General features: G+C 38.1%; 1 protein-coding gene across 1 annotated transcript; it reads left to right on the top strand.

The window, feature by feature from the left end:
- Nucleotides 1-3,194: 3,194 nt before the first annotated feature.
- Nucleotides 3,195-12,255, top strand: LOC103721255 (glyceraldehyde-3-phosphate dehydrogenase GAPCP2, chloroplastic). Its single transcript, XM_039121784.1, has 14 exons — nucleotides 3,195-3,429; nucleotides 3,717-3,805; nucleotides 3,935-4,002; nucleotides 4,110-4,148; nucleotides 5,774-5,874; nucleotides 6,901-7,013; nucleotides 7,300-7,399; nucleotides 7,505-7,651; nucleotides 7,894-7,954; nucleotides 8,090-8,187; nucleotides 8,267-8,409; nucleotides 11,302-11,385; nucleotides 11,469-11,558; nucleotides 11,653-12,255. The coding sequence occupies exons 1-14, from the start codon at nucleotides 3,328-3,330 to the stop codon at nucleotides 11,705-11,707; spliced, it is 1,290 nt and encodes a 429-aa protein (XP_038977712.1). The 5' UTR covers nucleotides 3,195-3,327; the 3' UTR covers nucleotides 11,708-12,255.
- The last annotated feature ends 5,505 nt before the right edge of the window (nucleotides 12,256-17,760 follow it).

Consider the following 17,760-nt stretch of genomic DNA (forward strand, 5'->3'; position numbering starts at 1 on the left):
CACAACTGGGTCATGTAGTTTTTGGATTTTACCAATGGAAGTCTGAATTGGTCTCAATCCACATGAAGTAAATAAATATCCCTATGACTCTGTCCTAGTTTCAGAACGATGGTCCATTGTGCTCTGGGCCAGCAAGCTTTATGTTTGTTGGTCAGCATTACCTCCACTTAGAGCATACGCCATGGAGAGATTTTTGCCCAACTTTAAGATAGCAGTCCAACCATATTTTTTCTCAAAAATATCAAAATTATCAGGTCAAGAATGGATCTTTGGTGACTGGATTTCAATTAATTAGAGTCAACAAGCAAATATTGATCCGACAAAAATTAATTCAAAGTATCCAATTTTTTTCCTCTTAGAGGAAAAAAAAAAATCTAGAGTCAGAATCCTGCATGCCTGTACCTGCAGAAGTGCTGCTAAATCTAATTACATAAAGTTGGTCTGTGTATCAAAACCGCACATGTGAATACAGTCATTTTTGTCTCTAATCATTACCAACAGGCGCCAACTCGTGAAGCAATGAAAAAGAAAGCATCGGAAAGAGCTAAGATTTCTTATTTTTTTTAAAAAAAACTTTTTGGAACTCCTGTTGTTATATTCTTAAAGCCATTTATAAATTATTATGTGTGGCCCACCTAATATCACCAGTCCGCGAGGTGCACAACCTGGTGTTCTTTGGCATTCTCCAAAAGCTAGCAAGCTGAGTTACCGATATCCTTGTGATGTAGGCATGTAACGAGCGACAGACTAGCCCATGGAACAAAAGCTAGAAGCCAACGTCAAGCATGACGCATACATACATAAATTTTATTCAGCCCATGGAACTAACTACAATGACATGGAGGAAGCCCTTGTAGGAAATGTTCAAACTAAGAGCATATGGTGAGCTCGTGAAGCATGGGTATAAGTGGTTAGAGAGAGAGAGAGATCTAATTCTAAACATGAAGCATAGGAAGTAGTTAGAGAGAGAGAGATAGAGAGAGAGAGAGAGAGAGAGACCTAATTCTAAACATGAAGCATAGGAAGTAGTTAGAGAGAGAGAGAGAGAGAGAGAGAGAGAGAGAGAGAGAGAGACCTAATTCTAAACATGAAGCATAGGAAGTAGTTAGAGAGAGAGAGAGAGAGAGCTACCTAATTCTAAACATGAAGCGTAGGAAGTAGTGAGAGAGAGAGAGAGAGAGAGCTAGCTAATTCTAAACATGAAGCATGGGTATTGGTATGTCTCCAACCGGCTACAACTTACCCAAAGGTCCAACCAATTAAAACATACTATGACGCTAACACATGGTGGATTGGGAGCGACCATTGGGTGAGGCCAATGCCATACCGCCAAATTTGCATATCAAGAGCTCCTCACAGTTGGTTGCATCCTAACTGGAGGACCCAGTGATCTTCGAGATTCCACCGATGTGATATGCAGAACGTCATCCGCATGCAAAGTATTCATTCCCAATGTCCAGGCCATACTTAAGCTAGTCCTTTCTGATAGACCCATATATCCTAATTTTCTAGCGGTAAATAGGCTCCTCCACCGAATATATATAAAAAAAGGAGGGGAGGGGGTAGAAGAGGTAAGCAAACAAGAACATCCTAGCAGACTAAAATACAACCTCCTTCTATTCTTTAATTACCACATTAACTTAGGCATCGGAGGATCCTCTGTCGGATATGTTATGACTAGAAAACTTTCTTGCTCTATGATGTTCCAGGTAAGAATTTCGTCATCCGACGAGGATCTCGACTGTAGTGACCGAGCGCCGTTCGCATTCTCCAATTCCGGCCAGAGTAGTCGACTACTGAGCTCTCTTGTGTCGTCGCGCTTTCGCCGCGGTGCCTAGGGCCAATCAGTTCTTAGCAGCAACAGGTATAAGTAGGTCGAATTAGACTAGTACGTAACTTAGATTTTGACATATTGATTCTTGAATTAAGATTGCCATATAGATTAGTTGTGCGAGATGCAGGAGATCTATAATTTTTAATAGGACAGCGGCATGATATGAACGGTGTAAAATATTGGCTCAAGGATAGAGAAATTTGTATCCATAGATTAATTGTGCTATTAATCTGATGGAACATGTTAGGTTTCCGGATCATTTGATGAATGCTAGTTTATTTATTTCAGAGGACGATCCAAGGGGTCCGATTTGACGGCCCTGATCATCCAAGGGCATCTGCGTCCAATTCTAAAGAGTGGACCCCACTAATCACCCGCATAAAAAAAAGAAGGATCCGATGCCGCTTCCGGCACAACTTTGGCATGTCCGCACGCCCAGAAGCTTCTCCCTCCCCAAGTCGTTTTCCAGCTTCCGTCGTTCCTCGCGAACAATTTAGTTATACAGAGCCCGTGAACGATGACTGGTCATATTGAGCTGAAATCGGTTAAAATAATCGCTCCTGCGGTATACCAGAACAAGGTCCTTCCCGGGCTCCCCACCTACCCCGCTATTAAATCAACCCAACGGCGACTCGATCTCCGGTATAATGTGCCTCGGAGTATATTAATATCGTGCTACGCACGTATTTTAACCGTCGGATTTGATATTGAATAGTTCTTATTCTGATCTGTTATCTGATCCAACGGTTAGAAAATTGGAGAAATCCTATTTTTATCCTCTGCGGCAGTAACTTACCAGGTCGGAGAGAGCGAAAATAACACATGGACATTGTCGGTGACAAATAGACTTGACGTTGTTCTACTTTTAAAGCATTAAATCACGTGACCAAGATCATTGTACCCAAAAATGGAAAGTTGTTAATATTTTCGTGATCATACAAGTCGTCATACGAACCCACCCCGGAAAACCCAACCGTACGAGGCTAAATCCCGTCTGTCCGTATAACAATTTATATGCGACAAACAATCTTACGACTGGCTTAGAATAAGATATTAATATTCGCATAACGTTTCTATGCATATGTACTGAGACTGACAATCACTCCTTCAGAAAGTCGTGGCTCTTTTTTGCCACGTCATCAGACGACCCACCTAACCCCCGATATGCCCCGGGCACCAACTTAAACTCAACAAACCCCAAATATTTTTTATATTCACTCCCCATTTTCCATAAATTTCCCTTTCCAATTTCAAAATTACGTCCGGAGGGTGTGTACATTTATCAAAAAAGGTAGAGTATCTATAATTTCCATAAACAGCTCCGCCGGAGAGAAGGAAGTCGCCAAACGCTAATCCTACCATAAAAGGAGCTCCTCCCCGTCCCCCATTTTGGTTCCATCCACCGTCCGTTCTAACATCCCGTCGCCTTGTTCTTGGGTTTTCATTTCCTCGCGAGAGGGGAGAGAGAGAGAGAGAGAGAGAGAAGGGGTCTAATGGCGTTCTCGACGCTCGCCCGATCTGCGACGCCCTTGATCGGTGGATCGCGCGGCTGCTTCCCTTCCGATTCCGGAAGTCGGGCTTCCGAGTCGTTTATGGTGCGATTTTTTAGCTTCCTTCTCTTCTGTGGAAAGGATTTTGATTATTATTTGGGCTTTGCTATGGATTTGGTCCACAATTTGGGGGACAAGTTATTCGGTGTTTTCGTTCCGTGAATGGGGTGATTGTGATCTCCCCGAGTCGTTTTTGTCTCTATTAAGATGATACTTGTGATCTTTTTTGTTTTTTGGCTGTTTATTGAGTTTTGATCAATGCAGGAGGCGTTTTTTTTTCTTTTTTGGCTACTGGAAATGAATTGAAACATCCTTTTATTTGTTTTTCGCAGATATCTTGCGTCAGAAGTTCAAGTTCAGCACAGATCCGTTCAAGTATTTTTGGTTTAGCCCTTTCTTCTGCGGAGTCATCATTGTCCCAGTTAAGTAGTAGTCCCAGTTGCTGTTGCTTCTATTGCCGCTATTGGTTTTGCTGGTTTCTTTAATAAACATTCTTTTTGGAGTTTTGCTGATGAGAGGCTTCATCTTCTTTCTTATATGAGTTTTGCAGGAAACCTAGTGCTCGGAGTATTCAGCCAATTAAAGCTACAGCTACTGAGGCCCCTCCAATGGTTCCAAGTAAGCTCCCCTGCACTATGATAAAAAAGTCAGATAAGAAGCTGCGTTTTTCCATTTTTATTTGTTAGTGGTGATGGTTTTTGATGTCTGGTTCTTATTCTGATTAGGGTCGTCAACTGGTGGGAAGACAAAGGTTGGCATAAATGGTGGGTTCTTGTTTAATCCTTTGCACATGTCTGTAGAGCTTTAGTTGTGCAGAACTGAATCTTTTGTTTTGCAAGCATTAGTTTCTTTTTTCCTTTGTCTTCTTAAGTCTATCTATATCGGTTGGATCTACTATCTCTAAATTGCTTACATTTCTAAAAATCCGCTAGCCCGCAGACAGCTCAGGGAAGAGAACCGAGACAACCGGCAGCAGACAGATGTGATTTATAGATATTAGCCTATAATCAAATGGTCAAACAACTGGATGGTTTAAATAAACAAAGCAGTACATGTTTTTTAATCACTTGATGCATAGGTCTTCAAATCACATGATTTTTGATATGTATATGTACGTATGTAAATGCATACACTTATATATATAGAGAGAGAGAGAGGGAGAGAGGAGATTAGGATCCGATTGAGTAGATCTCTGCTCAGAACTGAACAGGTCTTGCTTGGACGATGGCGGTTCAATATCGATTATCCAAGTTATTAGATGTGATCTACTATCTCTAAATTGCTTGCACACTAAAAATCATGAGATTTGAAGTCCCTATTCTATGCATCAAGTGGTTAAAACATTGGACAGTTTAAATAACAAGAAAGACTATGTATAATTTTTACTACTTGATGCATAAGCTGGGGGGTCTAAATTTCATAATTTTTGATATATAAGCAGTTTAGAGATAGTAGATCACATCTAACGGTTCTAAGTGCATGTCCACTCAACCTGATCCTAGTCCACGTATATATATATGTATGCATTTGTTTTGAACTTATGAAGCGATTGATTAATTGGGGGGTACCTGTTATACCATGCTGATTTATGCTTTTGCTTTATAGTGTGTATGTATGTTTTTGTAGTCAGCTATGACACATATACTTTACTTTCACTTGTGCCTGTATTTTGTTAACCAATCTTTGGTCTTAAGGTTTTACCAAATAGTTGTTCTCAGAAGCAATATTGTTGCGTAAGATGTAGAACAACATGTCAGTTAGTCTCATTGTTTGAGCTTACCTATATCAATACAGCTATAAAATTCTCGATTTGGGTGTTCATCTTGACCTATATCCAAGTTATAGCTGTATGGAAACTCAAACTACTGGTCTTCAAAAAATAACATGGATCAAGAATAAGTTTTGATGTTGCATACAAGACAAAGTAATTGAATGTAGTTTTGAACCGAAAATGTGTAGGTAGCATAAATGTATTTAGTTGGAATCAATTCAAATGAACTTATGATAGCAATTATTTTTGATTGCATATTGGACAGCCTGGTTTTGTCTGGTGTGACAATTAGAATTTTCCAAGAAAGGGCCCCTTGAACTTTCACAAGTCTCATTATCACCAATGAAGCTTTTTTTTTTTGCGTTACATTGTTTGGTATGGTATATAGGGGTAACAAGCATGAGTGTCTTGACAGAGATTTAAGATCCCCTCTTAGATAGAGTTATCTAGGCTATTCTAGATCCTTGAATTCTGCAAGCTTATTTTCTTTTCTCCACAATGACTTTGCTGATTATGTATTATGTCATAATCATGACTTTCTTTAATGTATTATGTGGAACTCAAAATTAGCTATCTCCTGATTAATTCCATATATGCAAATATTTTGTTTTACATTAGGTTTTGGGAGGATTGGAAGGCTAGTGTTGCGCATAGCGACTAGCAGAGATGATATTGAAGTAGTAGCAGTTAATGACCCTTTCATTGATGCCAAGTACATGGTAAGGAACCATATTTTTGTTGATATTTTTTGAATTCTAAAATATATGATGTAATTCACTATGTTTGGATATGTTTTGCAAGATAGACGATAAATAGGATCTGTTTATTTGAATTTATGATGCAGGCATCATTGATTTTATATTGTTATTTATCTTGTATGTAGATTATCCAATCCTTTTCTACTATAGAGGTAATTTAGTGGATGTCCACAACCTCCAGTGTGTAGAACAGCAATGCCATGTTGGAAATCGTGTTTGTTAGAAGAATTACTTAGTGCATCCTTCATAGCTGTGTAGTACAAGTACAAGGTGGCTGAAAAGGAGATAAAAGCTAGAATAAATTAATCTGAAACATGCAGCTGATTTCACCTAATTGAGATTGTCTTTATACTTTTAGTGTCTACTTGCTGCTTGTATTACGATTGAAAATATTCTAATGGATATGTAATCAACTCATATGGTAGCCCACCTCGTTGAGATCCTAACAGATCCGAATATTTTTAATTAGCTAGATAACTTAGATAATTTATCAAGAACTAGGAAAAGTTCATTTCATGGTTTCAAATTACTACATGAGTTGTTGGATTGATATGGCCTTATATCTGCTTAAGTTTTCAACGGTGGGACTTGATTTTGGGTCATAGTGATACCTGCTTATCTATTTATACGGGTAGAATATATTTAAGTTATGAGCCAAAAGTAAAGTAGAAGAATGGATCGCCTGGGAGTTGGGATTTACATTTTCCCTCGATGCTCAACTTAATTTTGTATCTATAAACTTGGCAGCAAGTTCCGTCCTTGAAAAGAAAATGTTGGTGCATCATAATCTACAACAGTGACTTTACTAATTATGAATAATATATAATTACGAATTCCTTTTATCTTCTGTTTTCTTTTGGACATACATCTTCTATGTATTATACTTCTTTATCATCAGCTAATAACAGAAGGTGATTTCTCTTTGATATGCATTTTTGTAACCGCTTCTTAAAATAATATCATTTTAAATTAATCCCATCTTTTCAGGCATACATGTTTAAGTATGATTCAACACATGGAACATTCAAGGGAACCATTAGGGTTGTGGATGAGTCCACATTAGAAATCAATGGGAAAAGAATTGCAGTCACAAGCAAAAGGTAATGCAGAAATGTTATTATGGTTGTTATAAGGTTACTGACTTTTTCATGTTATTGCTGAGTCTTTTTTTAATTTTGTTAGCTGAACTTGTGTCATGATTAATCTGAAATATGCATCAAATTAACAGCCGTAGGACCTGTTCATGGAAGAAACCTTTCTTACATTGATATGACTGAGAGTTTTAACATGAAATGGCTTACTTTTTCTCAATTAGCTTGTATTACGAAATATATTACCAATTGGAGCTTAAACATAAAGAAATGCCTGAAAATTCTTTTTTATCAGAGATCCAGCAGATATTCCTTGGGGTGATTTTGGAGCAGAATATGTTGTTGAATCTTCTGGTGTTTTTACGACAATGGATAGGGCATCAGCTCACTTGAAGGTGCATGACCTGCCCCTTTTTTTGATATACAAATATTTCTTCTGCTATTTTTTTTTTGTATGAAAAATTGACAATGACAGTTTTTTTCCTTTTAAATTCCTTTAGGGTGGTGCCAAGAAAGTGGTAATATCAGCTCCATCAGCTGATGCTCCTATGTTCGTGGTTGGAGTAAATGAGAAAAGATATAACCCGGACATGGATATTGTTTCTAATGCTAGCTGTACAACCAACTGTCTTGCTCCTTTAGCCAAGGTGTGCTATTGTTTTAGAATGTGATGCTTTGTTTTCATTGGAATGTCATGTGCAATAAATGATAAGAATGACTAGGTGGTACTTATAAAAAAAATTTATGCTATGCAATCTGTTCTTCTGTAATTGTATTTTTCTTTTTTATGATTTCTGAAATTCTATGCCTCTCCCAATGTCTCTGTTATTGAGTGTGATATCATTTGAAGCATGCCCCTGTTCACGGTGTAAATAGTTATATCTTGCAGGTTGTCCATGAGGAGTTTGGTATTGTTGAAGGCCTTATGACAACCGTCCATGCTACAACAGGTTTTTGCTTTTCTATCTTACCCTTATGCTAACAATAGACAACCATCTAGACATGCCTCTCAAATATGATCATTGCACACAGTTTGCTTTACCACCTTGCTATTTCTTAACAATCGTTTGCCTTACTCTGCTCAGCAACACAGAAGACTGTTGATGGTCCATCAATGAAAGATTGGCGAGGAGGGCGTGGGGCTGGTCAAAACATCATCCCCAGTTCAACAGGTGCAGCAAAGGTGAGATCAAGATGATTTACAATACATTAAATCTCATGTTAGACTTTCATATGAATTGACTTTCCTCTTTGAATATCAGGCGGTCGGAAAAGTTCTTCCAGCACTCAATGGGAGACTTACCGGGATGGCTTTCCGAGTTCCAACACCAAATGTTTCTGTTGTGGACTTAACTTGCCGAATAGAGAAAAGTGCTTCATATGATGATGTCAAAGCCGCCATTAAGTATGCAAACTTCTGTTTCTTTCATTTAGTTGCAATCTGTTAAATATAACTATTGGCTTCTGTATGATGATGCATGCTATGTGATTTTGCTCATTGTTTTATCTGTTCTGTAGATCACTTTTCTTTTAATTATATCCTATGATCATTTTAGTCTTTTTTAATAAGTCCTTGAGGCAATGTGTTTTGTGAAAAATTCTAAACCTAAATTTGTATAGTTAACTTTTTGCTTGTTCTTTTATCTTTAATATTTCATGTTTTGCTGTTTGTAACTTGTCAAAATCTGTCAATCATGTAGCTTAAATACTTGAGTTTTTAATAAGTTAAGCTTTTTCTCCTTTATGATGTTGGTTTCAGACTTTCGCTGAACCATTTAGCTGATCCTATCGCCTGAAATATAACTTGATTGGTCACACAACCCTAAGCTGATATATGACTACGTTGATCTAGTGTGGGTTTGTTATTGTATATTATATTAGATTTAGACATGTAGCCTGTAGACTAAATCAGCATAAACATCCTTAATTGAGATGAAAACCTCAAAAACTGACAAGTTTACTTCTTTAAATTTAACGCGATTCCAAACCAACATTTTAAAGTAGCTTTTCTAAATGCTGTGTTGACTTTGTTAGTACTATTGGTTGGTTATATGCTTGTGAACCATGTGCATGTTTCCATATGTACTGAAATGAGTTATAGCATTTATGAAGTCTGAATCAAACATGATGAAATATAAACTTTGAGCTGAGCCAGGTGAAACTTGGCTCAACTTAGTTCTGCAGTACTCCTGCTGCTGCAGTTACCTATGGTGGAATTTAGCCATCCACATTACTGATCATGTCTGAACTATGGTGTTGCAAATAGAAACCTAGTGCAGGAATCTTATATGGTCTTGGTAGATATTTTCCTTTGTCGCAGTCATTGGAACCTGAATAGGTTTGTTCTTAATATCAATGACTATATTACCTTAGATAACCTTTTATGCCGTGATGATGATTCGCTTGAACTTGTTAACTTGCTCAACATGATCTGGTGAAAGAAACTTGTTTTCTTCTTAATTTTATTTTTTATAAGGGAGTTAGAAACTATATGAATATGCATTTCTTTTTCTAAGTACGTAAAATGTTCTTCATCAATGACTTTATTACGTACCTGAAAGACATGGAAGTAGCACTATGTGTTTTAATAAGTTAACTTTGAATGCCCTCAGAGTCAAATCATGTTCCTTGTTGTCTGTGGGTGCGTGTTTGTGCCTGCTTGTTGGTGATCCATTTTAATCTGAGTTTTATTTTTCCATCCCCATCCCCAGTAAGCAATCTGTAGATCAGTTGCAGTTTTTCTTATTGATTATAGCTCAAAATTTCTGTACTTGTTGGTAAAAATTATATATGAGTGAAATTTAGGGTAACATCAAGAATTGAGAAGCTTCCACACTAATAGAAAGTGCAAAGCACCAGATGCAAGTTCACCTTGCAACCATACTATAGCACAGACCGCCATGTCAATGAAAGATGCAATATATGTCCATAAACCATCCATTTTGATGATCCATTAAAAAAATATTTTCTTTAGCGTAATTGCAGGTCTTCTCCCAAAATCCTCTTTCCTCCATGTAAATTTTTCTTGTCATTGGTGTTGACTGTAATGAAAGGAAACCGATTTCTCTGGATTAAATTTCTTAACCCAACTTTGATGCATCAACATCATATGCAGAAATAAGGTTGATAGCATGAGATGTAAAAAACTTAATCAAAGTTGCAGTACTAGAATGATGAACAAATTTGATGCCTGTGATGTTCTGCTGTGTATGAGTAAATCTATTAAATGAAGTTGCTGGTGCCTAAAAGGTCCAAAAGACAAAGGCTACTAAAATATTCTTCTTTCAAATACGGAAATCTAGAAATATAGAAAATTCTGAATGATAGGACAATTGTAGGAGGGAGCAAATAACTATTAGGGTGGGTATTTAAGATATCTGTGGATGTTTACAAGAGGAGGAAGCAAAGGATGTTCACAAGCTAGCATATAGTGAGGAAAGGATAATAGAAGTTTAGATAAATTAGAAAATATGGTGAGTATGAAAGAATTATTGCTAAAGTTGATAAAGCAGTGGAAAGATAGATTGGTGAGTCCACCTTTAAGAACCACTAAATGAATATTTGCTTGAAGGGTAAACTTATGTAGCATGAAAAGGCTGAGCAGTGGTATTTTTGGTTGGGGAGAGGAGTTGTTGGATCATGCTCTACCAATTAGGCAACCTAGATGACTCTTTAGCTAAAAGGGTGTTAGGGCTTTTTGACTAGTAGAATACCACATGTATAAAGGGAAAAACGCCCAAACTTCCAGTCTATGACAGTATAGGAGATTACTATTGTACCAATTATCATTGCGTCAAACTTAGGTGTCACTTTGTGATCGTTTGGAAGTGACTTGGGATTTCAGGTTGCCGCTTCGCTTGCATCGCAAATATAGCTACTTAGGTTCCTTCTCTCTGCAATTCTTGAACATTTTTAAACAGGAACTTATATATGTTTTTTTCCTCAGTGGAAAAGCATACAAGAAGGATCCTACGGGGGTTCTTTTGGTGAGTAATGAGTAAAATGCACAAGGTGAATTTATTGACAATGTCAATGGCTGGCATGGAAGCAATAACTAGAGTATGGTCGTAGAAGGATAATGTAGACACTTCAATTTAAAAAAGGGACTTTCGTACATGATTGCACCATCACTTGGATCCCTTTACATGTTTACACTGATAAACAAAGATCTTGGTTAGAAAATATGCTATTTATTTCTGTGCATGTGTGCATATTTAAGCCTCACATGTACATGAAAATTTTGATATATTTTCTACTTCACTTCGTTATTGCATCTAATCTTGCCAATTTATTTCAGGTTTGCATCAGAAGGCCCACTGAAAGGCATACTTGGGTACACTGATGAGGATGTTGTTTCTAACGATTTTGTTGGCGACTCAAGGTATGGATTCGGTATATAATGGATTCCCATGTATGACTTCGCCAAACAGGTTCTAAACCGTTGCATGTGTTATATATTTCCAGGTCAAGTATATTTGATGCGAAGGCTGGTATTGGATTAAGTGCTTCCTTTATGAAGCTTGTCTCCTGGTATGACAATGAATGGGGCTACAGGTTAGGAACTACTCTTGTTCTCACTCCACTGCTATCATCCCTATCTTTTGTTCAATGTCTTCAGTCTGATACATATCCTTTTTTTCTTGTTTAGCAACCGAGTGCTGGACTTGATAGAGCACATGGCCCTGGTCGGTGCCCGCCACTGAAGAACACATGCTTTGGAACTTGAGGCATCCAGCGGGTTGCTGCTGTCCACGCTTGGAGGATCCTTCAAGCAGAACAAATTTTTTAAAGCTTCAATTTTGATGGAGCTGTCTTGTTTTCTTGTTCCGATATTGGAAATAATGCGGAATGCTTGAGATTTAATTTGTATTGCTACCAGTTACATGATTTTTCAGAAGGGAAGTGGTACTTTCATCTCTTGCATGGAGGAAGAGACCATTGATGAAGAAATTTATTCCCGGGGATTCTCGTGTGTTTTTAAAAAAATGCACCTAGATCATATTCATTCTTGTTGCACTGAAACAGGTCTTCTGAATTATAATATTAAATTTTTGTTATGTTTTTTTATCTTCCCAGTAAGTTTTGTTGTTTCAGTCGGTACTGAACTGGTATGAGTCTCATACTGTATTATATTGGTATTAAACTGATACACAGTTTCATACCATACTATAGTGCTATATAGTTTCATACTGTATCGGTATTGTAAAAGGATGGTATATGATTCAATATGGAGATGGCGAATTTTGGTCTATTTGGTGTTCTGATTTGTGAATGAATTCCGTTTTCTTAAATTTGGAAGGTGCTGCTGATTACTATGTACGTTTGAGTGTTGTTTTAATTTGGATCATATCTCAGAATTGGCCTTTTTGCCCGCCCAAGTCCAAGATCATGTTAGGCAGGAAGGACTTATATCCGTCCAGGTTTTGATCATGTTAGGCAGGAAGGACTTGTATCCGTCCAGGTTTTTTAGGGCAGTCCGAAGAGAACTAGCTCAATTGCATTATTCTAGCCGTTCTAGATCTCCAGCATTGCTGTACAAGACCCCCTCCAACTATAAATAAACCCTTGAAACCAAGATTCCTGCTAGATCCCTGGAAATCGAGGTTCTAAAACTCGGATTCCAATCCCAACTGAAACCGTGAGAGTCTGAATAAAAGTAAAACTATACGCATATCAGTTTCAGATATCGGATGGACAGTAATTGGACATTTTAATAAGTTATTTTAGCATAATTATGATCCGTGGTAAAAATAAAGATATAGAAAAATGTTAAAAAAAATGTCTTTGCTGCATTTCACCTTTTTTTTAATATAAATATGACATTTTGTTTCAACAAGGCAAAATTGTAAACCGCAGAGATATGGTGAAAAAATGTGTTGCTACTTCATTTTCCTGTAATTGAAAACGAAAATAATTGTACGTACTGAGTCAGATTCGAGACTTTGGGTATGAACTCACCTAAATTTATACCCAACCAAGTACGCATTTGGGTCTGATTTCGAGACCTAAGCCCAATCCAATACTTTATTGTCTATTTTCTAGGCCCATATCCAATACTACGTGTTTAGCAAATTATCATCCTCCGCTGACACCTCTAATGTTTGCCACCTTGGTTGATGCCTCATACTACAGATGGAAAATTGGGCTAATAAAGAATAAAAATTTGAGATCATGACCATTATTTTAGGAACCAAGATATGAAAATGTTGACATATATAGTAAATCTAACATTAACTTCTAATAAGCACATTGAAATCTCAACCACTATTTTGATATTTTATTGATCAGTATCGTGGATATCTTGGTTCGCCAAGATAATAAGGTCCAAGATATGTTTTCTTTTCTGGTGAGTGAATAATAGTACAGCCACCAAGGTGGTAGCCTAGTGGTACTGAGCAGCAATTCTAACCATAAGATCCTAAGTTCGAATCGCTGCGGCGACGATTAAATTGTGGACCGGAGCTCACTACTTTGGCCACTGCTTGGACTTATGGTGTAGGACCGCTCTTGAACCGCTAGTAGCCGGGGTGGTACCGGGTGTGACGTACTCACACGTGGGACTCGAGCCAGAGCTCAGAGGAGTAGCTGAGCCGGACCCACGGGTGGGGAGGGTATGAGTAAAACCGGTCGGGGTGCCCAACACACGGCCATTTCTGCCCGCATCGAACATTCTCCTGGCGGGGCGGGGGTTCAGTGGGGGCTGCTACGCGGGGATGGGCTTGTCCCTTCCTCCCCCTACCCCTTTTGTTTAGCAAAAAATAAAAAATAAAAAAAAATAATAGTACATATCTTATTCATCACATCAATTGGACAAATACAGACGCATCAGGCTGATATTTTTGCCTAGGTGAAAACCTTGCTGGCAAGTTAAAGAAATGAAGGCAATTGAAGGTTAATATGAAAATCTCACATTAAAAGTTTTCCTAACTTTGGAGATTTAATACATTAGTTTATTTAGCCCAGCTCTATAGTAAATATGATATTAACTTCTAATTTGATACATTAGTTTGAATACCTCATAAGTAAGTAAAAAACTTAATTCAAAATGATTAGTGACTAATCGCGAAATCCCAACCAGTATCTTTTATACGAAAAATGGCCGGTCCAAAGATAGATCGGCCTCTAATGTTTAGTCCCTGTTGACAAATTTTTAAACTATTGGTCCAGCCTTATTCCAATGGGGAATAAATAACCATCTACCCCTTCGTCCCCTTCATCTTCCTATCTTTGTATCCTTCCCTGTTTCGAACCCTAAGTCCGATTCTATTACCTCCTGCAATTCGTTCATTGTTTTTCCCACCATAAATCCATTCTCCTCATCGGAAGAGAAACTCTTCCGCTCTTCCGCTCATCCAATCTTCCGCTCTTTCCGTAATCCCTAGGTTCCCACCCCTTTTGCTAGTTCGACTATATTTTTCCTCTATTTTCCGACTGAGATTTGGGAGCTTACGACATTTTGTCGACGTCTGTTCCAGAAGCTTTCCCTGACGTTCCCGACTTCGCCCGACTCGGTGGTAACCGAAGCTTTGCTCGACATTACTTCCTTTAACAGGTTTGTCAACCGTTCTAGCTTATTTTCTTCAATTTTTTATCGATCACCAAGCTGTTATATAGTATTCGAGTGCATTTGTTTTAAATTATGGGAATGGTTAGGATTCGAAAAATTAACCGATAGAAAGGCTGAGATAGCACATTTGTCATATTTATGATGGAAAAATCATGAATATCTTTCACTGATGGCTATTCGGTGCTATTTCTATTCTTTGTATTAATTTTTAAGATCATTCATTAATGCAAGATGTTTTATTTAATTATGTATTTCTAATTTTGAGTTGATATTATTCAAAATTATTGTTTGAATGTATCTGTGATGCAGACATCTTAGATGGCTCCAATTCAGAGTAAAAGCAAACCACATGCTATTGGCCCTAATAATATGGTCAATGGAAGTTGTTACTTCAACCACTTTGTCAATTTTACCATCACCCTAGTCTCGTCTATGTCTCATGAGCAGAAAGAAAGTGTTACCATCACTCCTTTTGGGCATATGATAGGTTTTCCATATATCTAATAGAGTAGGCCTATCCTGGACATATTGCTCTCCTTTTCGGATGATGTGAAGGAGGATTTTTGGTTTGGTAAGGATCTAGTGCCTTTTTAGGGAGTGATTTTGTACTCATCCTTGGTTTGAATGCGACGGGCGATGAGGTCGAACTATATAAGAAGGAGAGGGTTACATTTGACCCATCACCCATTTTTTTGAGGGTGACCACAAAAAGACTGATAGAGATGCAATAAAAAATAGATTACAATTCTTTGTTGAAAAGAGCGGACGACAAGATGTAAAGGATTTCACGAAATTATGGGTTCTATATCTCTTTATGACTATCCTCTTTCCAACCATACACTACTATGTTCCTAAGGCATTATGTTTATATCTTGTTGATTTAGACTGCTTAGGTTCATATAGTTGGGATCATGCCATTTTCGCTTTTCTTCGCCAGCAGATACCTAGTCTAGCCGAGAGTGTGAGAACAAGGAACATCATCGGCAAGGGATCTGCTAGATATATGGATGGCTGCATGATTGCTGTGGTGGTAAGCATCTTAATATTCCTTTTAAATTTTATTGTTAAGATATGTATTTACTTCTAATTTGATGTTTACATCGGTTTTTGGTAGGCATGGGCTGTTGAGCATGCGAACAGTTTTATTGGAAGCCACCGACCACCCTTCGTGTATCCACGTCTCTTGCGTTGGAGTAATGCCCCATTTTCTTGCAAGGTAGATGCAATCGCCGAAGTTATGAAGAAGTTAAAACGATTTCAGGTTTGAATGTTTATTTCTTACATCACAAATATTTTAACTTGATGCACAACTTAAATTTTTACTTGCATCAAGTGATCGAGAAGCTAGCCTAGGAAGGAGGAGTCGCACCTTCTCTTACGAGAAAGGCCACAAGTGGTTGCTTCAATAGAGACACGAAGACATGAAAAATTGCAAAAGGGTGTGCATGAGATAACTCAGGTATCTGCATACAGTGATTTACCATTTGGCAAACTTACAACCACTTTTAATTTAGCACGTATGGTTTTCAGACCCTTGAGCTATAGACCAACACCCTCTATAGAAATTTTCCAAGCATCCAAAAAAATTATTTGACTAGGTTCCTCTTCAATAGTGGCTCTTGTTGCTTCAACAACTCGACCAAAATTACTTGAGCCATCCTTTAAAATATTTTTGGATCTGCAACTACATTCAATATTCTAGGATGGGCCACTATCCCTACAATAAGTTAAACAAAATTTCAGCATACGAACTAACAATTTTGCACTTAAAATGCATAAACTAAGCAGTAAAATATGCAATACAGCAATAATTTAAACTACGAATAGCAAAACAGAAACGGATGCAAATATCTTGTTCATTACCTCATATCGATTACCACATCAGCAGCTTCGGTCAAGCTTGGAGAATGAGTAACAACCATCTTGATCACTGACGCATTTACGTTGACGTGTATTTGATGCATATTCTAAACATCCTCATCGCCCATGAGCGTAACAAGCATTCTATACCTATTTGGAACATAAAATTTAACTACTACAATTGTAGAAGATAGATGTCTCCACCTTTTCACTATTTTCTTATAAATTTGATCGAGATTTGTATTCTCGGATATGGAAATAATAAGAGCTTCGTTACCATAAGAACAAACAACCATGAAATGCTCTTTGAAGCCATGACAATGAAAAAAGGAAGGATGAACATGTTAAGCGGTGGAGCCGTATCCAACTCCACCCCACTTACCTTCATGCCACTTGTGCGCCATGTCATTGGAACCATGGTTTGGAAGTCCTTATCTTCAACAACAGATGAAGACGATAAGGAGGCTGACGTGGTGATTCGCAATAGAAGTAGCCGACGATCACATTGGAACGGTGATGAGGATGAAGATGGTTGCTTCGTCTTCCCTGGGATGAGCGAACTAGAGACTTTGCTCGCTGATTCGGGGGGGGGGGGGGGGGGGGGGTTGTAAGAGCACTGTAGAGGAAAAAGAAGAAATTAAGAATGTAAGGTACGTGGGTTTCTCCTTGGAGTGAGTTGTTCTTCCCTTGTTTCTTTTTCTTTTGTTTTTCTTTCTCTTGTTTGTACTTCTCTCAACATATATACAAAATATCGGTGGGATCTTCGTGGACGTAGCCCAACTTGGGTGAACCACGTTAAAATCTTGTGTTGATCTGTGTTTTGCTTGCTGATCTACTTCTCCCGAATCTATTCTTCATATCATCCCATTCCGTAACAATTACTATAAGAGCTCTGTTTGTGGTTCGAGTGGGAGCAATGGAAGATGGAAAGTTGAGAATAGAGAAGTTCAGTGGGACGAACTTCGGGCTGTGGAAGATGCAGATTGAAGACTACCTTTATCAAAAGGATCTCTATCTTCCGCTTGGAGAGAAAACTAAGAAGAGAATGGATATGACCGACGACGAGTGGGAGATCCTAGATCAAAAAGCCCTCGGGACGATTCGCCTCTCTTTGGCAGCGTCTGTTGCATTCAACATACCAAAGGAGAAGATCACAGCCGGTCTCATGAGTGCATTGGCAAGGATGTACGAGAAGCTATCGGCATCAAACGAGGTGTTCTTGATGAAGAAGCTATTCAATATGAAGATAGCTGAAAACAGAAGTGTTGCTGAACATCTGAATGAGTTCAATACCATCACCAGTAATTAGTTGAACTCGGTTGGCATCAA

Source organism: Phoenix dactylifera, unplaced genomic scaffold (assembly GCF_009389715.1).
Source record: "Phoenix dactylifera cultivar Barhee BC4 unplaced genomic scaffold, palm_55x_up_171113_PBpolish2nd_filt_p 001223F, whole genome shotgun sequence".
Lineage (NCBI taxonomy): Eukaryota > Viridiplantae > Streptophyta > Magnoliopsida > Arecales > Arecaceae > Phoenix > Phoenix dactylifera.

Coding starts and splice junctions, on each gene's coding strand:
- LOC103721255 (XM_039121784.1), top strand. CDS start 3,328: ATGGCGTTCTCGACGCTCGCCCGATCTGCGACGCCCTTGATCGGTGGA. Junction 7,955..8,089: donor AACCGTCCATGCTACAACAG/GTTTTTGCTTTT, acceptor TACTCTGCTCAG/CAACACAGAAGACTGTTGAT. Junction 8,410..11,301: donor GATGTCAAAGCCGCCATTAA/GTATGCAAACTT, acceptor AATTTATTTCAG/GTTTGCATCAGAAGGCCCAC.